The sequence below is a fragment of the Hemitrygon akajei genome, chromosome 6, assembly GCF_048418815.1.
Source record: "Hemitrygon akajei chromosome 6, sHemAka1.3, whole genome shotgun sequence".
NCBI classification, from domain to species: Eukaryota; Metazoa; Chordata; class Chondrichthyes; order Myliobatiformes; family Dasyatidae; genus Hemitrygon; species Hemitrygon akajei.
Window position 1 is genome coordinate 163,832,936 of NC_133129.1, and position 25,628 is coordinate 163,858,563.

Sequence of the window (25,628 nt, forward strand, 5' to 3'; positions counted from 1 at the left end):
TCCCGTCCGTACAGAATTTGCAAGTTTTCCCTGTGACCATGTGGGTTTCCCTCAAAAGAACACAAACCAAAGACATTCAGGTTGTTAGATCAATTGGCCACTGGTGTTCAAATGCCTTTAGTGTTGATGTGAATGTCAAATTCTGAGTCTAGTTGAAGAAAATGTGCAAAAAAATAAAAGAGCAGCTGGAATTAGTATAGATGGGTGCTTGATGGTCAGTGTGGACTCAGAAGACTAGAGGGCTTGTTTCGGTAATGTGTGCATGACTCTCTGACAAATACAGAAACCAAAGCATACTCATTGAATCAAGTAGTTCAGTGTCAGGGGCAGCAATTCACCTATAGCAAAAACCTATAATACATCTCTATTCATCTAAGTGAAGAAAAGTGGCTATGCAGTTGACCATAAGATATAGGAGCAGAAGTGGGCCATTCAGCCCATTGAGTCTGCTGCTCCACCAATCACTGGCTGAATCAATTCTTCCAGTCATCCCCACTTCCCTGCCTTCTTCCCATACCCTTTGATGCCCTGGCTAATCAAGAATCTAACTGTCTCTGCCTTAAACGCACCCAATGAGTTGGTCTCCACAGCCACTCATGGCAACAAATTCCACAGATTTACCACCCTCTGACTAAAGTAATTTCACCACATCTCTGTTCTAAATGGACGTCCTTCAATCCTGAAGTCATGCCCTCTTGTTCTAGACTCCCCTACCATGGGAAATAACTTTGCCATATCTAATCTGTTCAGGCCTTTTAACATTGGAATGTTTCTATGAGATTCCCCCTCATTCTCATGAACTCCAGGGAATACAGCCCAAGAGTTGCCAGATGTTCCTCATACAGTCACCCTTTCATTCCCGGAATCATTCTCGTGAATCTTCTCTGAACCCTCTCCAATGTCAGTATAGCCTTTCTAAAATAAGAAGCCCAAAACTGCACACAATACTCCAAGTGTGGTCTCACGAATGCCTTTTAGAGCCTCAGCATCACATCACTGCTCTTATATTCCATACCTCTAGAAATGAATGCCAACATTGTATTTCATTTGCCACTTCTTTGCCCATTCCCCTAAACTATCTAAATCTCTCTGAGGGCTCTCTGCTTCCTCATCATTATCTGCTTCTCCACCTATCTTTGTATCATTGGCAAGTTCAGCCACAAATCCATTAATTCCATAGTCCAAATCATTGACATACATAGTAAAAAGCAGCAGTCCCAACACCAACCCCTGTGGAACTCCACTGGTAACCGGCAGCCAGCCAGAATAGGATCCCTTTATTCCCACTCTGTTTTCTGCCGACTAGCAATGCTCCACCCATAATAGTAACTCCCCTGTAATTCCACAGGCTCTTACCTTGTGGCACCTTGTCAAAGGCCTTTTGAAAATTTAAGTACACCACATCTACTGCATCTCCTTTGCTTAACCTGCTGGTAATTTCCTCAAAAAATTGCAGTAGGTTAGACAGGCAGGATTTTCCTTTCAGGAAACCTTGCTGGCTTTGGCTTATCTTGACATGTGTCTCCAGGTGCACCATAATCTCATCACTAACAATCGATTCCAACAACTTCCCAACCACTGATGTCAGGGTAACGGGTCTACAGTTTCCTTTCTGCTGCCTCCCACCCTTCTTCAATAGCGGAGTACCATTTGCAATTTTCTAGGTATTCGGTATAATGCCAGAATGTATCGATTCTTGAAAGATCATTGTAAATACCTTTGTAATCTCTCCAGCTTCTTTCTTCAGAACTTGAGGGTACAATCTATCAGGTCCAGGAGATTTATCCACCCTCAGACCATTAAGCTTCCTGAGCACCTCGAGGTTCCAAGTCTTACTTAAATTGCACTTTACTTATTTGCTAGTAGTTCAATGCTCTTATTATAAAAAACAATACTAAATATTCTTTTTATTTAAAAATTCTTATTACTTTTGAACTATTTAAGAGTCAGATTAGTCAGGGACTGTGGCTCAGCAAACTGTCAACTAAATCTTCTTCAATTTTGTTCTAACCTCTCATATAATGACATATACACATGCAAGTCCTGTCTTTGTTCTGGGCTTCATGGTTGAGGACCATGTCAATGATTGCAGGAAATTGATTCAACTGATCTGCAAAACCTAAATTCAGACCTACCATCATAAAGCAACTGCAAAGCATGGGCCCTCACTGTTGGCAAGGAATACTGGGCCATTATTTCTTGACAGGAAGTAAACAAAATATGAAAATAAATCACCATTTCCTTGTTCATCCTTTACTTATTTCTAAAGACCTGCCAATTGTTGCACTAATTTGTCTTTTTAGCAAGCCTGTAAGCCTCTTAATTTAACGAACTACTACCCTCAATCCTGCTAATAAGTTACAAATGCACTATTTTTCAAGGAAATTTTTATTTAACATAGGAAATATTTACTCAGAGCAAGTTATTTCTTTAAATATTTTCAGTGCTTAACTACCATCATATCTTTCAATCTAATTTCTCAATCTAACTGGCCAACTCCTGTTCTAAACAGTTCCACATCATGCAATTAATCTAACTATCATGTTTAAGCAACAATCTGTTTCACTTCACTATCTGCTAAAAGCAAAATAGTAAATGCAAATGATAAGTACATAGAACATGAAAATTATAGAACTAATTTGCAACCATGAATCAATTAATTTCCAATTACATATCCCTCAGGCAATTTCATTTGCTTAAATTTAAAAGTCTATTTTAAACTTTAACTCTTAAATTTAATGCAAAAGTCCAGAAGATTTTTATTATTCTTGTTCAATAGTTCTTCACTTTAAGATTACTAATTAGCCATCTCATTACACAATATTGAAGCTAAAATAGACCATTCCTAAGTTTGTTGAAACTTTTCCAGTCGGTCTAATGATGATTTGTGAATGCATCAAAAGCGAATTACTTTGCAACTTTATATTAGTAAATTAACTAATTAAAAGAGACACAAATAAAACTATATTTCATTCAACATTTATTGGACATTAGATATTCAGAGAGCATATGCAACTCTGGCAATATCGAACAAGGAATATAAAATAACCTTTTAATTAAAATATAAATACAGAAAAATATGCACCTGGTAATTCCAGAAAACAGAAAAAAAAAACAAAAAGTGGAATATACTGACGCTGTCAATGAAAGTCACCTTGCTTTCCTCCAACCATTTCCAACAACAAGATTGTCCTTTGGTCTGAAAGCCACATTTGAATGTGGGATATATAGGGATGTAGATTTTGGTTTCACTTTTTCCTTAGAGGTTATTTTTTTAATGTTATCTTCTGAACATGGCACAGGGATGGGTTTCCATGGAATTGGATTGAAGTAGCTTGGAGCTGGATATGAACTTCCATAATAATATCCTATATTAATTACAAAATCAAAGTAAGGTTTACATTGTTCAAGATACCATTGAAAATAGTTAATACACTAAAGAAATTTTGTCTCTTCAATTTAAACTACATGTGAACCAGTAGGTAATTTAATCTTTCCAACAGCAAAGACGATGAAATGGTCAAATGAAAAGCATTAAAAGATAATAGTGATGGTATTGTGCAGCACAGAAACAAGCCCTCAGACCCATCACATCCATAGCAATAATTTTGTCCATCCATACTAATCCTATTTGCTATGCCCTGTTTTGATACCCTTACGTGGGTATACGTTTACGACTATCTACCCTATCAATGCCTTTTGTACCATTATGAGATCACCCTTCTGTCTCTTTCACTCAAAGGAAAACAAAACCAGCCAGTCCAATCATTCACCACAACTAAAGCCCTCCAATAAAATAGCAACATCCTGGTGAATCTACTCCGCATTCTCTCCGATAGAACTACAATCAATCCAGCCCTCGCTTTCATGGAGCAGCTTTACATAGTGGTGACCAGCAGTCTAACCAGTGTTCTGTAAAGGTGCAACAATGTTCCTTCTTTTATATACCATACCTTGACCTCTGAAGACAAGCATGCCATCTACTTTCTTCACTGACCTATCTATGTTACCATTTACAGGGAACTATGAACTTGAAGCCCCAAGTCCTTCTGTTCATTAACATTCCTAGGTGCCCTAGCTAGCATTTTCTGGAAATGCACTTCCAATTGGATATAACATCAGTTTCTTCAACCCATATATTTTTCAGCAATTTATAGAACATAAAACAGTACAGCACAGGAACAAGCCTTTCGGCCTACAATGTTATGCTGAAGCAATTAAATTAGTAAACAAATGGCCAACTATTTCCTGGAGGCAAACTATTTCAATTCTAATTCCTGTTCCCATTCTGACACGTTGGTCCATGACTTCTTCTACTGCCATGACGTGGCCACTTTCATGTTGGAGGAGCAACACCTCATACTCCATTTGGGTAACCTCCAACCTGATGGCATTGAACATTGATATCTCTAATTTCTGGTTATTTTACCCCTTCCCACTTCCTCAATTCCCCAAACTGGTTCCCCTCTTACCTCTACTATTCTCCTCAACTGCCTATCACCAAATCCCCCCCCCCCCCACCGTCCCTTTCTCCCATGGTCGACTCTCCTCTACTATCAAATTTCTTCTTCTCCAACCTTGTACCTTTTCTACCTATCACCCCCAGCTGTTTACTTCATCCCCCCCCTCTCCCACCCTCCTTCTAGCTTGTTCTCCACGCTTGATCTCTCGTGGTCTGTACATACTGGCTGTGTGGTGAAAAAGGCACAACAGCACCTCTTTCACCTCAGACGGTTGAATAAGTTTGGTGTGGGCCCCCAAATCCTAAGAATTTTCTACAGGGGCACAATTGAGAGCATCCTGACTGGCTGTATCACTGCCTGGTCTGGGAACCATGATGCAGTCCCTCAATCGTAGGACTCTGCAGAGCGTGGTATGGACAGCCCAGCGCATCTATAGATGTGAACTTCCCACTATTCAGGACATTTACAAAGACAGGTGTGTAAAAAGATCCTGTAGGATCATTGCGGACCCATCACCCCAACCACAAAGTATTCCAGCTGCTACCATCCGAGAAATGGTACCACAGCATAAAAGCCAGGACCAAAAGACTCTGGGACAGCTTCTTCCACCAGGCCATCAGACTGATTAACTCATACTGACAGAAGGTTATATTGACTATCCTGCTGTACACACTATTTATTATAAATCAATATAAATTGCATATTTAGACAGAGACATAACGTAAAGATTTTTACTCCTCATGTACATGAAGGTTGTAAGTAATAAAGTCAATTCAATTCAATTCCCCCCACCTGCTTATTCTGGCTTCTTCCCCTTCCCTTTCCAGTCCTGATGAACGGTCTTGGCTGGAAATGTCAACTGTTCATTCATTTCCATATATGTGCTTGACCTGTTGAGGTCCTCCAGCATTTTGCTTGTGTTTCTATAGAATCTTACATATTTTTACCAATATTCACGGAAGTTGGAGAATATAGATTAGACTTAAGTAGGTTAAACAGGAATTTGTCCTAGCTGCCAATCAAACAAGGGATGACAACACCCTAGAGCAACAAAGCACTGCCATGGGGCAGGTTTACCTCTACACAATGCAACAGCAAAACTAACTGCAAACTACTGACTGAAACAAATGCTACTGATAAGTCATCATACGGAGAGAATACCAAAACACAAAAGGAACAAACGCAGGATCCTTGTAATAAATATAATGGTATCTTCTGGGCTGCCCTCTGATATCTGATATGCATGAGAAGCAAAAGCCTACAGAATGCCAAAAGAATGAAAGGAGGGAAACTTCTACTGGGTATTTGTTAAATACTTTCTGAGCCTTTCTGTTATTCTGTTTATACTTGTGCTGTTTACTTGAAAGTAGAATTAACATCTAACGTAACACAGTGAAGATTTTTTTTCCTTTTTTTGACTATTAGTATGCAGATCAGACAAATTTTAATGCCTAACTTACCACAGTGAAGAAATTTTCCTTTTTCTGACTGTAATTTTTGCTCCTCATATCAGACAAGTTTGGAAATATATTAAGTGTACACCAAAGAAATATCAAGGACCACATTTCCACCCACTCTGCTCCCTGCCCCCAGTAATTCTTTTTCATGCAATTATTCTCTATTCCATTTTCTGCTTTACATCATGGAAAAACAAAACAATATACATACATAATATACACAACTACTAAAAGTAATGGAATTCGCTTCCAGCCACAAATAAAATTACAACTATTTTACTTCTAACCTAATATATACAAACAGAAGCCATTTGACTTTTGTTGCAGCTGACAGGACTCCCATTATGATGACAACACATATAAAAGAAGGCTTGTTTACTTCCATTTATTTTGCAGATTACAGACATAGAAATGTCTTGTAAGTCAGCAAAGTACCTCAAGGTCAACGTGTTCAAGAATTATTAAGTGCTGTGTTTGGTGTGTTATCTCAGACTTTCAACATAATACTTTTAACATACTCCAGACTCCAAATTTAAAATATTTTTTTGAGAATTAAGGCTTTACAGGGTTCATAGGAAATATTCTAAGAACAATTTACAAATTTCGGTGTTTTCCCCATCAATAGTAAGAGCACTGTATTTTATTTGAATTTAACTGTGCATCATATACCACAGCTTCAATAAGAGGAGAATTGTTGCGGTATTGTTTAATTTTGTATTTTTTTGTAAATGGTACAGACCTGTGAGTTTACCATTAGCATACGCAAGGCTGCTCGGAACAGTCCGTGGTCTGCTTTTCACTTTTTCAAACCACTCTTGGAAAACTTTGTCTGCTTTTTCTCTCCTTTCCTGCAACTCAGCGATTTTCTTTTCTTCAGCATTCTGAATGTATAAAGTAAATGTTATTCACAATATCACAAAATTACTGCTTACTGATCCAAACTTGAATTGGTAAAGCAAGCAAATATTCTCCTCAGTGAAATAATGACTTGATTATACAGGAAGAGTGCTTACTATTTAACTCAAGACAGTAAAAGAACATTTCAACACTGTAATTTAGTAACATACTGCATAATTCAGATTATGGACTTAATGAAGTTAACTTTACCCAAATCAAGTCCAATTACTAGCACAGAAAAATTACAACATTAAATATTCAGTTGTATTATATAAAAATAGGTAATTGCGCCATGGGTTATAGCTAGGTGGCTACAGTTTAACCAACTACTTACCAACATTATCAGAACAAATTTTTGAGAAATAACATAGGGTAGCTGTGTGCTACATGCAGCGCTGGAATAACGACACGGAGTTGACGAGCTGCAGTTGTAAAAAGAGATTTATTCAAATTTTGCGGCCTCGCTTTAAAGCCTTCCTGATCCCGCCCTCCCCGGGCGGGAATGCTGTAGGGGGCGCGTATTCACAGTCCCGTCCCGCGCGCGGGCTTTTCCCCTTGCTGGTGAAGCAGGCTTGGCGCCCTCTTTGGGACCGGCCTCAATGCCGGCGCGCGCCACTTTGTGAGCCGGTTCGAGTGTGCTGGGAAGTGGGTTGCCACATAACCCCACCCCAGAACTGGCGACACCCCCCCCCCCCCCCCCCCCAATGTCCACAGTCTGGGTCGGACTCTGTTTGGGAGGTATGCCTCTGCGCCGCGGTGCCCGAATCTCGACCGGCTGCACCGTCCACATGGGCCGGTTTGAGTAAGTCCACCGTGAAAACTTCCTCTTTCCCCCCAATGTCCAGCACGAATATGGACCCGTTGTTTCTGATCACCGTAAATGGCCCCTCGTAGGGCCGCTGTAGCGGTGCTGATGTCTGCCCCGTCGTACAAAAACGAACTTACAGTTTTGCAGGTCTTTGGGTACGCAGGTCGGGTTCTGCCCATGCTGCGAAGTGGGTATAGGGGCCAGGTTACCGAGCCTCTCGCGTAGTCTACCCAGGACTGCTGCAGGTTCTTCCTCTTGCCCCCTTGGGGCTGGTATGAACTCTCCTGGGCCGACCAGGGGTGTGCCGTACACCAACTCGGCCGACGAGGTGTGCAGATCTTCTTTGGGTGCCGTGCGGATTCCGAGCAGGACCCAGGGAAGCTCGTCCACCCAGTTAGGCCCTTTGAGGCGGGCCATGAGAGCCGACTTCAGGTGACGGTGGAAACGCTCCACCAGTCCATTCGACTGTGGGTGGTAAGCAGTTGTGTGGTGCAGCTGTGTCCCCAAATGGCTGGCCAGAGCTGACCACAGGCTGGAGGTGAACTGGGCGCCTCTGTCGGAGGTAATGTGGGCCGGTACACCAAAGCGAGATACCCAGGTGGCAATCAGTGCCCGGGCGCAAGATTCGGAGGTGGTGTCGGTGAGTGGGACCGCCTCTGGCCATCTTGTGAACCGGTCCATGATAGTCAGGAGGTGCCACGCTCCTCGCGACACTAGCAGGGGGCCCATGATATCCACATGAATGTGGTCGAAAGGCCGGCTGGTGGGGTGGAACTGCTGTGGCAGAGCTTTGGTGTGCCACTGCACCTTGGCTGTTTGGCAGTGCATGCACGTTTTGGCCCATTCACTGACCTGCTTGCGGAGTCCGTGCCAAACGAACCTGTTGGCCACCATCCAGTCGGTTGCCCTGATAGAGGGGTGCGCTAAGTTGTGAATGGAGTTGAAAACGTGCCGCCACCAGGCTGCCGGAACGACGGTGCGGGGTTGGCTGGTGGTGACTTCACAGAGTAGGGTCCTCTCACCTGGGCCTACGGGGAGGTCCTGGAGCTGCAAACCAGAGACTGCAGTCCCGTAACTAGGGATCTCCTCGTCTGCCTGCTGCGCCTCCGCCAGTGCTTCATATTCTACCCCCTGGGACAGGGCTTGGATGTTAGGGGAGAGTGCGTCCGCCACGACATTGTCCTTTCCCGAGACATGCCGGACATCCATCGTGTATTCAGAGATGTAGGACAGATGTCGCTGCTGGCGGGACGACCAGGGATCAGATGCTTTCGTGAAAGCAAAGGTAAGAGGTTTGTGGTCCGTGAACGCGGTGAAAGGCCTACCTTCTAAGAAGTACCTGAAATGCCGGATTGCCAGGTATAGCACCAACAGTTCCCGGTCGAAAGCACTGTATTTGAGCTCGGGTTGTCATAGGTGTTTGCTGAAAAACACCAGGGGTTTCCAGCGACCCTCGATGAGTTGTTCCAGCACCCCACCGACTGCCATGTTAGATGCGTCCACTGTGAGGGCGGTAGGGACATCTGTTCTGGGGTGCACTAGCATCGCGGCGTTTGCTGAGGCTTCTTTGGTTTTAATGAAAGCGGCAGCGGACTCCTCATCCCAGGTAATGTCCTTGCCCTACCCGACATCAGGGCGAACAGGGGGCGCATGATTCGGGCAGCTGAAGGGAGGAAGCGGTGGTAGAAATTCACCATACCCACGAATTCCTGAAGGCCTTTGATTGTGTTGGGTCGGGGGAAATGGCGGACCGCGTCTACCTTAGCAGGCAGAGGGGTTGCCCCGTCTTTAGTAATCCTGTGGCCCAGGAAGTCGATGGTGTCGAGCCCAAACTGGCATTTGGCTGGGTTGATTGTCAGGCCGTATTCACTCAGTCGGGCGTAGAGTTGACAGAGGTGGGACAGATGCTCCTGACGACTGCTGCTGGCTATGAGGATGTCGTCCAAATAGATGAAAGCGAAGTCCAGGTCGCGTCCCACCGCGTCCATTAACCGCTGAAACATCTGTGCGGCATTCTTTAGGCCGAATGGCATGCAGAGGAACTCGAAAAGGCCGAAAGGGGTGATGAGTGCCGTTTTGGGGATGTCATCCGGATGCATCGGGATTTGATGGTATCCCCGCATGAGGTCTACCTTGGAGAAGATCCATGCGCCGTGCAGGTTTGCTGCAAAGTCCTGAATGTGCGGCACAGGGTAGCGGTCCGGTGTTGTAGCCTCGTTCAGCCTGCAGTAGTCGCCGCATGGTCTCCAGCCCCCTGTTGCTTTGGGCACCATGTGCAGGGGGGAGGCCCATGGGCTGTCAGACCGCCGTATGATCCCCAATTCCTCCATCCTCTTGAACTCCTCCTTCGCCAGTCGGAGCTTGTCCGGGGGAAGCCTTCGAGCACGGGCGTGGAGGGGTGGTCCTTGTGTCAGGATGTGGTGCTGTACGCCGTGTCTGGGCATGGCTGCCATGAACTGCGGTGCCAGAACCGATGGGAAATCCGCCAGGACTCTGGTGAAGCCGTTGTCGGACAGCGTGATGGAGTCTAAGTGTGGGGCCGGCAACTGGGCTTCACCCAGGGAGAACGTTTGAAAAGTCTCAGCGTGGACCAGTCTCTTCCTTGGCAGGTCGACCAGTAGGCTGTGAGCTCGCAAAAAATCCGCTCCGAGGAGCGGTTGGGCTATGGCGGCCAGTGTGAAGTCCCACGTGAACCGGCTGGAGCTGAACTGTAGCCGCACCGTACGGGTGCCGTAGGTCCTTACTGTGCTGCCGTTCGCGCCCCTCAGGGTGGGACCCAGTGCTCTGTTGTGGGTGTCATAACTCGTTGGAGGTAAGACGCTGATCTCGGCTCCGGTGTCGACCAAAAAGCGGCGTCCCGACCGCTTGTCCCAGACATACAGGAGGCTATCCCGATGGCCAGCTGCCGTAGCCATCAGCGGCGGCTGGCCCTGGCGTTTCCCGGGAACTTGCAGGACGGGCTACAGCGGTAGGCTTCTGTGCCCCACCGCTGGTGGTAGAAGCACCATTGTTGGTTGGCCTCCTCACCCCTGCCTCTGGGGTTAGCGGTCTCTGCGGCCGGGCCTGGTCTGGTTTGCTGCTGGGAGCGTGGCCTGGTGATCTGTGCGACGGATGCCCCATTCTCCTTCTTGGCTTTCCACAGCACATCTGCCCGGGCCGCCACCTTCCGAGGGTCGCTGAAATCCGCGTCGGACAGCAGCAGGCATATGTCCTCGGGCAACTGCTCCAGGAATGCCTGCTCAAACATGAGGCAGGGCTTGTGACCTCCGGCCAGAGAGAGCACTTCGTTCATCAAAGCCGACGGTGGCTTGTCCCCCAAACCATCCAGGTGCAGTAAGCGGGCAGCTCGCTCGCGCCGTGAGAGTCCGAAAGTCCTTATGAGCAAGGCTTTGAATTTTGTGTATTTGCCGTCCTCCGGGGGCGACTGTATGAACTCCTCAACCTGGGCTGCTGTTTCCTGGTCAAGGGAGCACATCATGTAGTAGTAACGTGTGGCATCTGAGGTTATCTGCCGAATGTGGAATTGGGCTTCTGCTTGCTGGAACCATAGGTGAGGCCGCAGTGTCCAGAAGCTTGGCAGTTTTAACGAAACTGCATGAACAGATGCGGCGTCGTTCATCTTCGGCCCAAATATCGTTTGGGTCATCGGGATCACCAATTGTAGTGGTGTGCTACACGCAGCGCTGAAATAACGACACGGAGTCGGCGAGCTGCAGTTGCAAAAAGAGATTTATTCAAACTTTGCGGCCTCGCTTTAAAGCCTTCCTGATCCCACCCTCCCCGGGCGGGAATGCTGTAGGGGGCGCGTATTCACAGTCCCGTCCCGCGCATGGGCTTTTCCCCTTGCTGGTGAAGCAGGCTTGGCGCCCTCTTTGGGACCGGCCTCAATGCCGGCGCGCACCACTTTGTGAGCCGGTTCGAGTGCGCTGGGAAGTGGGTCGCCACAATAGTTCATTATCCTACCTTTTCCTGTTTCTTTATCTCCATTTCCTGAAGCTTCTTTTTCTTAAGCCATTCTTGAAACGTTTTACTTGCTCTTTCCACAGCACGCTCTCTTTCTTGTTCTTTGACATTCTTTTCCTCCTGCTCTTTCTGAAGCTTCTTTTCCTTTTCCAGTTTTTCCTAGTCAATAAATTGCCCACAATAAGCTTATGTATAGATTCATATAAATCTTTACCTTGCTCAAGCAGGTTAGAACAAAAAACAGATGGATTAAGATCTTACATTCAAAAGTGATATTTACCAATTTACATCAATAATGCCAAACTGCTTATTTGCAAGAATTAATCAACAATGGACAACGTTTATCCATTATGTGCTAATACTACCTCCCCACACCACCACAAAGTCATCCATTTTTTCAACTCACTGATTAAAATCAAGATTATGGGGACTATTTATTTTTCATTTATAGCAGAAAACAATTTTCTTATCGCAGTCACAGCCCTGTGGTAAGATATGATTGCAGTAGATTCAAATTCTTCACTATTATGTTAGATTTTTGCAGGACTTTCACAATTAAAAAGACATTATTCATAACTACATATGTACTTAATGGATGTTACAACAACTAGCTTGCAATTATCTCCAGAAAACCAGGCTGAAGTTCAACATAACATCCCATCTTCTGTACTCAATAATTGATTTATGAAGGCCAATGTACCAAAAGCTTTCGTTATGACCCTTATCCACCTGTGACATTGACTTTCAAAAAATTATGTACAGTATGCCCTCCTTATCTGCGGGGGATTGGTTCCGAGACCCCCCGCGGATACGGTCTTAGGACTCAGCGGAACCCCGGACTTTATTTAATGTGTCTCAGTGTGGTGGACATTAGGACCTGGTGGTGAAGCTCTGAATCCGCAGTGTTTCTGTTCACGAAAATAATCGTGATCACGATTGAAAATAAGGTGGAAGTATTAAAGCGATCGGAAAGAGGTAAAACGCAATTGATCATTGGAAAAGCATTAGGCTACAGTCAGTCAACGATCGGAACAATTTTAATGGAGCATGTGAAAGGCCCTGCCCCGATGAAAGCTACAATTATTACTAAGCAACGCAGTGGTTTAATTATTTAAATACGTATGTTTCTTAAGTGTTTTATATGCGTAGGAAGGTAAAATATGTTCTATATACTAAGAAAAGCGTTTGACTAACTGACGCTAAATAAAACTGGATGTACCTGTTCCGACTTCAAATCTGACTTAAAGACGGACTCAAGAATGGAACTCATTCATAACCCGGGGACTGCCTGTACTTTCAAGTCATTTCTAGATTACTTCTAATAATTAATACAATGTAAATGCTATGCAAATAGTTGTTATATTGTATTGTTTAGGGAATAATGAGAAGAAAAAATAGTCCGTACATGCTCAAACAACGAGTGCTGGAGAGAGAACTTCCGAGTTTTCCCGATCTGCGGTTGGTTGAATCCACGCATGCAGAATCCGCGGATAAGGAGGGCCGACTGTATCTGTACTCCCTGATCCTTTTGTTCTACCATGCTCCTCAGTGCCTACCATTCACTGTGTATGACCTACCCTGCTTGTTCCAATCAAAGTGCAAAACTTTACACTTGAGTGCATTAAATTTCATCTGCTGTTTTTCACAGCTGATGCAGATCTCTCTGTAGTATCTCTGCTAGGGCCCCAGCAATTTCAGTACTTGCCTCCTGTAGGGTCTGAAGGAATACCTTGTCAGGCCCTGGGGATTTATCCACCCTGATTTGCCTCAGATAGCAAACACTTCCTCCTCTGTAATCTGTACAAGGTCCATAAAGTTGATGCCATCTTGCCTCAATTCTATTGACTCTGTATCTGTCTCCCATAAATACAGATGCAAAGAATGCATTTAAGATTTCCCCCATTTGCTTTGGCTCCACACATAGATTACCATTCTGGTCTTCCATAGGACCAATTTTATCTCCAACAATCTTTTTGCTCTTAACATACCTGTAGAATCCCATAGGATTCTCCTTTAGCTTGTCTGCTAGAGCAATTTTATACCTTCTTTTAGCCTTCCTGATTTATTTCTTAAGTGTTCTCTTGTATTTCTTGTACTCCTCATTTATTCCTACTTACCTATACCTGCTATACTTCCTATACCTGCTATACACTTCCTTTTTTCTCTTAATCAGGGTCTTGATATCTCTTGAAAACTAAGGTTCCCTACACTTGGCTTTACCTTTTATTCTACAGGCACATACAAGCTTTGTACTCTTAAAATTTAGTTTTTAAAGGCCTCCCACTTTCCAAGTACACCTTTGCCAGAAAACAGCCTGTCCCAATCCACATATGGCAGATCATTTCTGTTACCATCAAAATTGGTCTTTCTCCAAGTTAGAATCTCAACCCAGGGACCAGATTTATCTTTTTGCATATTTACTTTGAAGCTAATGACACTGCGGTTGCTGGTTGCGAAGTGTTCCCCTACACAAACTTATGTGATCTGCCCCGTCTCATTCCCTAATAGCGGATTCAGCATCACATGCTCTCTCATTGGGACATCTACATACTGATGAAGGAAGCTTTCCTGAACATATTTGACAAACTCTATGCATCTAGTCTTTTTACAGTATGGGATTTTCAGTCAATATGTGGAACGTTAAAATCACCTACTACCTTATGTTTTTTGCAACAGTCTGCAATCTTTTTACAAATTTGTTCCTCTAAATCCCTAGAACTACTGGGTGGTCTGCAATAAATGTAGTCATACCTTTCTTATTTTTCTTTTCCATCATAACACCTCACTAGTCGAGTTCCAGTCTGTCCTGACGGAGCACTGCCATGACATTTTCCCTGACTAGTAACGCATCCCCTTCTCCTTTAATCTCTCCCGCTCTGTCACATCCAAAAAGAACAGAATCCCAGAATACTGAGCTACCAGTCCTGTCCCTCCTGTAACCTAGTCTCACTAATGGCTACAATGTCATAATTCCAGGTGTTGATCCATCACCTGAGCTCATTCACCTTTCCTACAATACTTCTTGCATAGAAATACAGGCAGCTCAGGACACTAGTCGCAGCATGCTGAACCTTTTGATTCCTGACTTTGTCTGAGGTCTTACCACCATCTGCCTCTATAACCTCTCCACCAACTGTTCTGGCACTCTGGTTCTCATCCTCCTGCAACTCTAGTTTAAACCCCACTGTGCAGTATTAACAAACCTTCCCGCTAGGATATTAGTTCCACCCCAGTACAGGTGCGAACTGTCCCTTCTGTACAGGTCCTACTTTCCCTGGAAGAGATCTTATGCCCTCCCTCCTACACCAACTCCTTAGCCACGTATTAAACTATATAACCTTCCTAGTTCTGGCCTCACTAGCACATGGCACGAGTAGCAATCCTGAGATCACAACCCTGGAGGTCATGCCCTTTAACTAAGAAGCCTAACTTCCTAAACTCCCAATGTAGAACCTCATCACTCGTCTTATCCATGTCATTGGCACCTACATGGACCACGACCTCTGGCTGTTCACCCTCCCACTTAAGAATGCTGAGGACTAAATCCAAGATGTCCAGGCCCTGGCACCCAGGAGGCAACATACCACATGCTCGTTACCCCTTTCTGACTGTCACCCAGTTTCCTGTGTCCTGCATCTTGGGTGTACCAACCTCTCTATATGTCATATCTATCACCTCTTCAGCCTCCCGAATGATCCAGTGTTCATCCAGCTCCAACTCCAACTCTTTAACATGGATTGCAAGAAGCTGCAGCTGGATGCACTTCCCACAGTTGTAGTTGTCAGGGACACTGGAGGTCTCCTTGCCTTCCCACGTCCTGCAAGATGAGCATTCAACTATCCTGCCTGGCATCTCCACTGTCCCAGCTGAGCAGTTATAAAGAAGGGAAGGAAATAGAATTAGCCTAGAGCTTTCTTCTTTGCTTTCTCTGACCAAAGCCTCAAGATCACCACACTGACTTTGCCCACTCAGACAATGGCCGCTGTGACAATGGCTACTGTCTTCCTTTAATTCATTCTTATTAATCATTCACAAACACGGATTGGTTGCTGGTCCAAGTTCTATTACGCTGCCATAACCCGCTTGCTGCTGAATTTTTCTAGTCGGGCAGTGGACCTGAATGAAATCCCCTCCTCTCAAACTTCCAGTGTCCAGATTGGTTGCTGGTCAAAGCTCTGTTATGCTTTAAATACATCCGCTTTTTACACCATTGTCACTATAATCTGAAAAAATATCTTTAAGTGTAATAATAAATGATTGCTTTTGAGAAAATGCAGTCTCAATTCCTGATGATAGCTCTTTATGATGGAGGGCCTTCCACCCCATAAACGTTGAATGCTGGCCTTAAAACTGCAGGGAACGTGTTCCTTAACTTTAATTGGCCAAAGGAAGGTGTTCATATAATTGAACTTTACTCTAACACTATATTTCCCCCAAAAATATAGCCAGAATATTCCAAATTATTCCATCGAGCAGACCACCAACAAGACAAAAAAAATCCAGCTGAAAAATTTGATTTTATGGCAAACTATTATGACTTAATTAGATAATTCTATAATGGTAGATCTATTGAATTCTGGGAATTCTGGAAAACGTGTTTCTATTTAAACCAAGTATGGGATACACGTCCATAGATCGCTCAAAGTTACCAGACAAGTTGACAGGGTTGTTAAGAAAGCGTATGGTGTGGTGTGGACCTCATTAGTCTAGGGATCAAATACAAGAGCTACAAGATAATGTCGTAGCTCTACAAAACTTAGACTGGACATCACTTGGAATATTGTATTCAGTTCTGGTTCCTCATTATAGGAAGGATGCTTAAGCTTTAGAGAGGATGCAGAGGAGATTTACCAGGATGCTGCCTGGATTAGAGAATATGTCTTATGAAGGTTGAGTGAGCAAAGGAGATTGACAGGTGACTTGATAGAGGTGTACAAAATGCTAAGAGGCCTCGATCAAGTGGATATGGAGAGACTTTTATCCCGGGTGGAAATGGCTAATACCAAGGGGCATAACATAAAGGTGATTAGAGGAAAGTATTAGGGAGATGTCAAAAGATTTTTTTTAAACAAAGAGCGCTGAGTGCATGGAAACCAGGGGTGGTGGTAGAAGCTGCTACATTAAGGGCATTTAAAAAAACTCTGTAGAATCTACAGCAGTTGGATGATAGAAAAATAGAGGTATAAGTAGGAGGGAAGGTTTAGATTGATCAGAATAGATTAAAAGGTCAGCACAATATCATGGTTTAAAGAGTCCTGTACTTTGCTGTAGTGTTTTATGTTCTATGTAATTCATGCAGAAAATACTTAAAATACAACATACACCAATAAACTGCATTTTACTTTCAGTTAAATAAAAGCAAATTAAGTATGAGCTTTTCATCCCCAACTTCAGCTCCAGACTGACAAAGTCAAGAAAGTGGAGCTGGAGCTGGATACACTTAGGACTATCCAGGAGGATGAAAACCTCAAAAATAAAACTTTTTTTGAAGTAGTCACATCCAAAGTGGGGGCTTCAGAAAGTAAATGGGTGACCACTTAAGAGTAGTAAGGGGAGTAAGCACTCAATGCAGGGTTCCCCTGTAGCCATTCACCTCAGCAACAAGCGTACCCCTTAGGATTCTTATGGGAGGGATAACCTGTCAGGTCACAGCAGCAGCAGCCAGGCCAGTAGCACTGTGGCCGTTTCTGAGGTCCAACAGGGAAGAGTAAAGTCAGGCAGAGCAATAGTGATAGGAGACTCAATAGTTAGGGGAACAGATGGGAAATTCTGTAGCTGGCGACAGAGAAGCCAAGATGATGCCTTCCAAGTGCTGGGGTGCAGAATATCTCAGAAAGGCTACAGAATATTCTCAGGGGAGGGTGAGCAGCCAGAGGTTGTGGTGCACATTGACACCAATGACATAAGTAGAAAGGGGGAAGGGGACCTGTGCAGAGTATAGAGAGTTAGGAGAGAAGATGAAGAGCAGGGTTTCAGGTTCTTGGATCACTGGAACCAACTCTGGAACAGAGACGAACTGTATCAGAGATGGCTTGCACCTCAGCTGGAGAGGAACCAATATTCTGGCTGGGAGGTTCACTAATGCTACTCAGGAAGGTGGCAGGGGGAATGGGTACCAGAGCACCAAGTCAGAAAGTGGAGGAATAGAGAGGAAAGTAGATGTCAGGACTAGAAAAGCCAGTCAGGAGCAAAGTAATAGATACGATGGGATGGACTGTTTGAAGTGTGTGTATTTTAATGTTAGGAGTATAATGGGTAGAGGTGATGAACTTAGAGCATGGGTCAGTACATGGAATTATGATGTTGTGGCCATTACAGAGACTTGGTTGAGTGCTTAATGCTCCAGGGTTTTGAATTCTTAGGGATAGGATTTGAGTATTTGGAAATCCATAGCTTAATTAAAAAGAGCCAGCATGACTTTGTGCAGAGCAAGTTATGTTGTATTAACTTGACTGACTCCTTTGACGAGGTGCATGGGTGACTAATGAAGGTACAGCTGTAGATGTTGTATACATGGATTTTAGTAAGGTCCTTGACAAGGTATATCATGAGAGGCTCATCCAGAAGATTAAGATGCATGGGATCAATGGTGAATTGGCCATTTGGATTCAGAGGTCATGAATTTAAGGTGAGTGGGGTAACTTCAATGATGTGAGGGGCAGGTTTCTTGTTTACGTAGAGAGTGATGCATTGTCTGAGGTGGTGGTAGTGGCAAATGTATGTATTTATGTATGTATGTATGTATGTATTTATTTATTTAGCAATACAGCACGGAACAGGCTCTTCCAGTCCACCGAGACACACTGCACTACAACCCAACAATTTAACACTAGGCTAATCACAGGACAATTTACCTACTAACTAGGTTACCAATTAGCCTACTAAGTAGTGGATCTTTGGAGGAAACTAGATGACCAAGAGGAATCCCAGGCACAAACTTTTTTACAGACAAAGTCAGAATTGAACTCCAAATTCCAACATCCCAAGCTGTAACAGCATCATGCTAACCGCTACAGTACTGTGGCACCCATGTTCTATGTTCAACAGTTCTTCATTTCCAGTTTGCACAGAAACCAATATTAGGTAACCAGGCATTATTGAAGAAATTTGCAAAACTGTGAAGGGCATTGTATCATTAAGCAAACTGGGAAAAAAAAACACTAAGTGCAGTTCATAATTAAATATTTACCAAATACCAGATCACCAGGATATTGTGAAAGCTGATTAATAAGTTTCAATGCTTTGGCCAGTTACTGTAAGGTTATTTATGTTCTGATTGCAACATGAAAAGACAAGCATGTTAAAAATTTTCGACCAGCAAAATGATTGGTTTTGAGTATTTATTATTAATAAATACTACAAGTGGCATTAACTAGAAGCTTGAATAGTTTGGGTTATTATGAAGAAAACAATAAATTAAAACTTCAGGGTAGTTTAAAAGAAACATAATCTAATACAACTATAGACATCAGTCTTGGGAAAATTTATTGCATATTGAGATTTAAACAGTGTCTGGACTAGGACTAAAAAGAAATGTGTAGAACAGTAGTGTTATTTGAATCAGAAATACATAGAATGATTCTACAAAAAAACATTTAAACAGGGTAGTAGTTCAAAAATAAACTGGATTTACATCTATATACATGAATACTGGCTGCTAAAACGTCATTGCTGACATACTGAACCTAAAGCCAATCACTAAGAAAGATTAAAGTGACAGGAGGCTGTGGTCCACACAAGATTACCAGACGCTGAAGTCACTAATAAGTACATTTCCAATGAGCTCTGGTGATCTACTTATCTTTGGAGACAGGGAGGACAGTGGCCAGATTTGTTTTTGATCAATGGTATTTTAAAATAAGTGTAAATCAGACAACTGCTATTTTAGAGTAATCAGTAACATTCAGGCTCCTCACCCACAACAGATTTAGAGTGGGCATTGAGATAACTTCCTTCTATTTAATTTGGTTACTTCTGTCAACATCTTCTGGCAGAGAAAAAACAATCTCTCTGTATCCAATAGGAAGTTCAATTTTCAACCTAGCTACTCCAAAGAAAAATGTTAGTTATGCAAAATTGCAACACGGTCGTAGAGTCACAGGACAGAAACAGGCTCTTCAGCCCAATTAGTCTGTGCTCAGCAACACACACAAAATGCTGGAGAAACTCAGCAGGCCAGGCAGCATCTATGGAAAAGAGAAAGCAATCGATGTTTCGGGCCAAGACCCTTAATCAAGACTGGGAAAAAAGATGAGAAGTTAGTGCAAGAAGGTGGCAGGAGCGGAGGAAGAAGTACAAGGTGAAACTGGGAGAGGAGGAGGGGTTGAAATACAGAGATGGAAGTGAAGGGTGGAGGAGGGGGAATATGATAGGAGAGGGCAAAAGACCATGGAACAAAGAGAAGGGGGAGGAGAACAAGTGGGAGGCGATGGGCAGGTAAGGAGACAAGGTAAGAGAGGGAAATTAGAATGGCAGACTGATGAAGGTGGGGGGGGGAAGGAGAAGCAATTACCGAAAGTTTAAGAAATTGATGTTCGGGCCCTCATGTTGGAGGCTGCTCAGGCAGAATATGAGGTGTTGCTCCTCCAACCTGAGTGTAGCCTCGTCCTGGCAGTAGAGGAGGGAGGCCACGGACTGACATGTCAGAATGGGAACGGGAAGTAGAATAGAGAGGCTGCTGGGAAATCCCACTTTAGTGGCAGATGGAGCAAGGGTGTTTGGCAAAACGATGTCCCTTTCAGGAGGCTGCACCTGGAGTACTGGATACAGTACGTGATCCCAACAGACTCACAGCTTAAGTGTCACCTCACCTGGAAGGAATGTTTGCGGTCCTGAATGGTATTAAGAAAGGAGGTGTAGGAGCAGGTGTGGCACTTGTTCCGCTTGCTCAGAGAAGTATGAGGAGGGAGCTCAGTGGGGAGGGGACAAATGAACAAAAGTCATGTTAGGAGCGATCCCTACGGAAGACGGAAAGTGGGGGGGGGCAAAATGTGATTGGTGATAGGATCATGTTGGAGATGGCAGAAGTTACGGAGAATTATGTGCTGGATGTGGAGGCTAGTGGAGTGGTAGGTGAGGACAAGATTAACCCTATCCCTGGTGGGGTGGCAGAAAGATGGGGTGAAGGCAGATGTACGTGAAATGGAAGAGATGTGGGTGAGGGCAGCATTGTTGGTGGAGGAAGGAAAGCCCCTTTCTTTGAAGGAGGAGGACATCTCATTAGTTCTGGAATGTAAAGCCTTATCCTGAGAGCAGATACAGTGGAGAATGGAGGAGCTGAGAGAAGGGGAATGGCATTTTTACACGTGACAGGGTGAGAAGAGGTAGCTGTGAAAATCAGTGGGTTTATAGAAGATATCAGTAGATAAACTGTTTCCAGAGATGGAGAGATCGAGATAGGGGAGGGAGATGTCAGAAATGAACCAGGTAAATTTGAGGGAAGGGTGGAAGTTAAAGACAAAGTTGATGAAGTCTACAAGTTCAACATGGGAGCAGGAAGCAGCACTAATGCAGTCATCGACGTAGCGTAGGAAAAGTTAGGGAGTAATATTGGAACATAGACTGTTCCACGTAGCTGACAAAACGGCAGACATAACTAGGACCCATGTGAGTGCCCCTTGGTTTGAGGGAAGTGGGATGAGCCGAAAGACAAATTATTGAGAATGAGAACCAGTTCCGCCAGACAGAGGAGAGTAGTGGTGGAGGGGGAACAGGTTGGGTCTGTTGTCTAGAAAGAAGTGGAGAGCTTTAAGGCCCTCCTGATGGGCAATGGAGGTGAATAGGGACTGACGCCCAAGGTGAAAATGAGATGATTGGTTGTATAGGGACTGGGCGTCCATGGTGAAAATGAGATGATTAGGTGTATAGGAACTGGATGTGTCGAAGAGTCACAGTGCAGCAGAGATCACAGAGGGGGAGCAGTGAGAGAGGGTTTCACAGAACTCCCATAGAAGAGAAGATTTAAACTTCTTCAGGTTAGGCATCCCTGGAAGAGACTTTGCAGTGTAGTAGTAGTGCAAACATGAGAAAATCTGCATTTGCTGGAAATCCAAGCAACACACACAAAAAGCTAGAGGAACAGCAAGCCAGACAGCATTTATAGAAAAGAAGAAATACAAAATGTATTACTCTTTTCCATAGATGCTGTGTGACCTGCTGAGTTCCTCCAGCAGTTTACGTGTGTTGCTTCGATGTCCAGCATCTGCAGAATTTCTAGTGTTAGTCTGCACTGAAGTATTATTCTGCCTAGTCTCACTGACCTGAACCCAGACCATAGTCCTTTATACCCACCCCATCCATGTACCTATCAAAATTACTTTTAAAAGTTGAAATTCAACCTATATCCACTACTTCCACTAGCATTTGTTCCATACTCTCACCACCCTCGCCCTCTCAGTGAAGAAATTCCCTTTCTTGTTCCCCTTAAACATTTTACCATTCACCCATGACCTCTTGTTCCAGTCTCAGTAAACTTCAGTGGAAAAAGGCAGCTTACATTTACACTCATAATTTTGTACATCTCTCTCAAATCTTCCCTCAATCTCCTACACTTTAGGGAATATAGTCTTAACCTATTCAACCGTTCCCTACCACTCAGATCCTCAGGTCCTGGCACATCCTTGTAATTTTTTTCTACACTTTTTCAATCTTACTGATAGCTTTCCAGAAGGTATGTAGAACTGCACACAAAAATCCGAATTGGGCCTCACCAACTTTTTATATGACTTCAAAATAATAACACAATTCCTATACTCAACACTTTGACTTATGAAAGCCAATGTGCCAAAAGCTCTCTTTACAAGCCTATTCACCTGTGACACCACTTTCAAGGGTTTATGGATCTGTATTCCCAATTCCCCACGTTCTACTGCACTCTGGAGTGCCCTATCAATCACCATGTAAGTCCCACCCTGGCTTGTCCTCCCAAAGTACAACACCTCATAATTGTCTGCATTAAACTCCATCTGCCATTTTTCAGCCCATTGTTCCTTGGCATCATCCGCCAATTTGCTGATCCAATTTACATTATCATCCAGATCATTGATATAGATGACAAACAACAAGGGACCCAACACCGATCCCTGTGGCACACCACTAGTCACAGGCCCCCAATTCGAGAGGCAACCACCTATTACCACTTCCCCAGATATCCTGTGTGTGTTGCTTTGTATTCTGGCATCTGCAGAATCATTTGTGTTTATGATCAGCTTAGGAAAAAGTAGCATATTGAGTTATACTCAAGAGACAAGATTAATGTTCCAAGCAAGCTATAATTCTAAAAGGGTAAATGAGTTTCAATTTATTATTCAACTAGTCTGAAAAAAGTAATATGTAATAATGATCATGAAATGAAATTGCCCTAATGAGCCTTCATCTCACTCCGAGCAGGGAAAGAAATCTGCTTGTTCTCACTTCGTCTGATCTTTTGCATTCTGTGTCATATAGTGAAAAGCTTAGTTTTGTAAGTTATCCATACAGATAATTTCAAAACATAAATACACCGAGGTTCATAACTAAGGCAATCTTAATTGATGTTAGTGAAGCTGAAATCCCTACTACTATTAAACTATTATTTTCATACTTCTCTGTGATTTGCCAACAAACATGCTCCTTTATCACTCTCTTTTTGGATGTAAAGCGCAGCTCCAAAGTAACTACCAATATGGAGTTCCGACTGCTCTGCAATTCAGGAAGTTCAAGAGTGAACTCTTTATAAATTATTCCAAAGAAAGCTAATTTAGATGTCTTACCTTTTCATTTTTTCTCTGCACCCAGTGTCTATGCTCTTCTTCTGCACGAGCTTTTTTCCTTTGAAGTTCTTCTTGCTCTTTTAATTTTGCTTGTTTCAGTATCACCTCCTGTAGGATACAGAATATTTCTTGGATATCTATCTACCTTCCTCCAAAATGATTAATCCTTACTATATTTCACTTGTGGGAAAATTTAAAGTTAAAAAAAAATTGACTATCTCAATCTAAACTACAGATATAAACATCATAAGGTGTAGTTAGCACAACATTTTACAGCACAGGTGACCTGGTTTCAGTTCCCGCCACTGCCTATAAGTACGTTCTCCCCGTGATCGTGTGGGTTTCCTCTGGATGCTTTGGTTTCGTCCAACAGTCCAAAGACGTACAGGTTAGTAGGTTAACTAGTCACTGCAAATTGTCCCATGATTAAGATAGGATTAAACTGGGGGATTGCTGGATGGCATGGCTCGAAGTTCTAGAAGGGCCTATTCCGTGCTGTATGTCAATAAATAAAGATTGTGATAGGCGAGTAAGGCTGTATAGCTCATTGTAATTCATCAATACAGAAAATTACCAAAAATCTCCATTCATAATACAATTACTTCTTAAAAGATTCACAGGATCATGTATCAACTGCTGTCCCTATTCTTTTAGATTGATGCATAAGTTAAATGATTAGATTTCTTAGTATCCAACACGTTGAATATCAGAGAGCTAGTGATCTTTCATTTATGGTGATTGCTAAAGCATATAAATATTACATGCCAAATAATGTAGGAATTAATTTGATAACTTCACAATAATAGTTAGTAATTAATTGTCATTTGACTTTCTACATTCTGTTTAGCAATTATACCTTAAAACATCAAAGACTGTTTTTCTCAGTTTAGAAAAACACAAGCAAGAAATAAGAGTTTCAACTATACTAGAATAACTTCCACAAATCTAACTTTATTGTTATACATTATAATGTACAAGAAGATTATGAGAAGATGTCAAAAATACTTGTCAAGTAACAGAATGATCAACACAGAATCAGATTACCACGAGTCTTAAGTCAATTTTTCAAGATTACTTGTTTATTTGTCACAAGTATATTGAAACATACAAAGTGTGTCATTTGCATCAACAACCAATAAAGTCCGAAGATTGTTGTGGGGACAGCTCACAAGTGTCGTCATGCTTTCGCCACAAACATAGCATGCCCACACTCACTAACCCTAACCCTGAACATCTTTGAAATATGGAAGGAAACCTGAGCACTTGGATTAATAGAGTATGAAAGTAATGAATCTCAGGGTTGTATATGGTGATGTATATGTACTTTGAAATAAATTTACTTTGAACTTCAAATGTGAAAACATTAACACATACTAAGCTACTTACTTGCTGAGATTTTTTCTGCACTTCAGTGCGTTCTTCCTTTGCTTTCTTGATAAGCCATGCCTCCCAGGCAGTAAGCTCAACTTCCTTTAAATGCTGTTCCTCCTCTTCACTCTGTTTTGCCTTTCTTGCACAAGTTCTAAGCCTTTGAAACACATATATTACTTTATCTCAGAATGTATTCAGTTCACTACATCAGACATTAAATGAAAGAGCATAGAAACAATGCAAAGGTCAAATTGATAAACAACAAATAATAACATATAACTATGTCCAATTAAAATTGATTTACAAATATAATGGTATTTCTGGTATAGTTACAATTTGTGGATCAATTGATTACCAGCCTGACAGCAATACAATTCCATTGGTTGGCTCTAACTCAAATCAGTCAGCCTCACAGGAACTCAGTATACACAAAATTCTCTATTAAACCTTTCAAACTTCTGGTAATGTCCCCCCTTCACTATTCCCCATTCCCATTTCCCTCTCTCACCTTATCTCATTACCTCCCTCTGGTGCTCCTACCCCTTTTCTTTCCTCCATGGCCTTCTGTCATCTCCTATCAGATTGTCCCTTCCCCAATCCTTTATCTCTTTCATTAACCAACTTCCCAGCTCTTTACTCCCCCCTTCCACCTTATGTTTCTTCCTCCCTTCCCCCCACCTTATTCTGATTTCTCATCGTTCTTTCTCCAGTCCTGATGAAGAGTACTGGCCTGGAACGTCGACTGTTTGCTCTTTTCCATAGATGCTGCCTGACCTGCTGAGTTCCTCCAGCATTTTGCGTGTCTTACTTCACTGCTCAGTTGGCATCACTGCAGTGTAGGATTCCTGTATAATGAACTTTGTATATTAACTAGGTAAGCAGAAATTTGATGACTGTGGCTGTCAGTGGCATTCTGTAA

At 43.0% G+C, this 25,628-nt stretch overlaps 1 protein-coding gene across 3 annotated transcripts in view; it reads right to left on the reverse strand.

Annotated features, from left to right (window-relative positions):
- Nucleotides 1-2,982: 2,982 nt before the first annotated feature.
- The window catches only part of LOC140729664 (uncharacterized), a 33,010-nt gene continuing 10,364 nt past the window's right edge, over nucleotides 2,983-25,628 (reverse strand). For all 3 annotated transcript variants that reach the window (XM_073049701.1, XM_073049700.1, XM_073049702.1), the window contains exons 4-8: nucleotides 24,725-24,866; nucleotides 23,339-23,446; nucleotides 11,589-11,747; nucleotides 6,660-6,801; nucleotides 2,983-3,368 (exon numbers count right to left, since the gene is read on the reverse strand). In XM_073049701.1, the coding sequence (XP_072905802.1) occupies nucleotides 3,151-3,368; nucleotides 6,660-6,801; nucleotides 11,589-11,747; nucleotides 23,339-23,446; nucleotides 24,725-24,866 (769 nt within the window). In that variant the 3' untranslated portion in view covers nucleotides 2,983-3,150. The remainder of the gene's footprint in view (nucleotides 3,369-6,659; nucleotides 6,802-11,588; nucleotides 11,748-23,338; nucleotides 23,447-24,724; nucleotides 24,867-25,628) is intronic.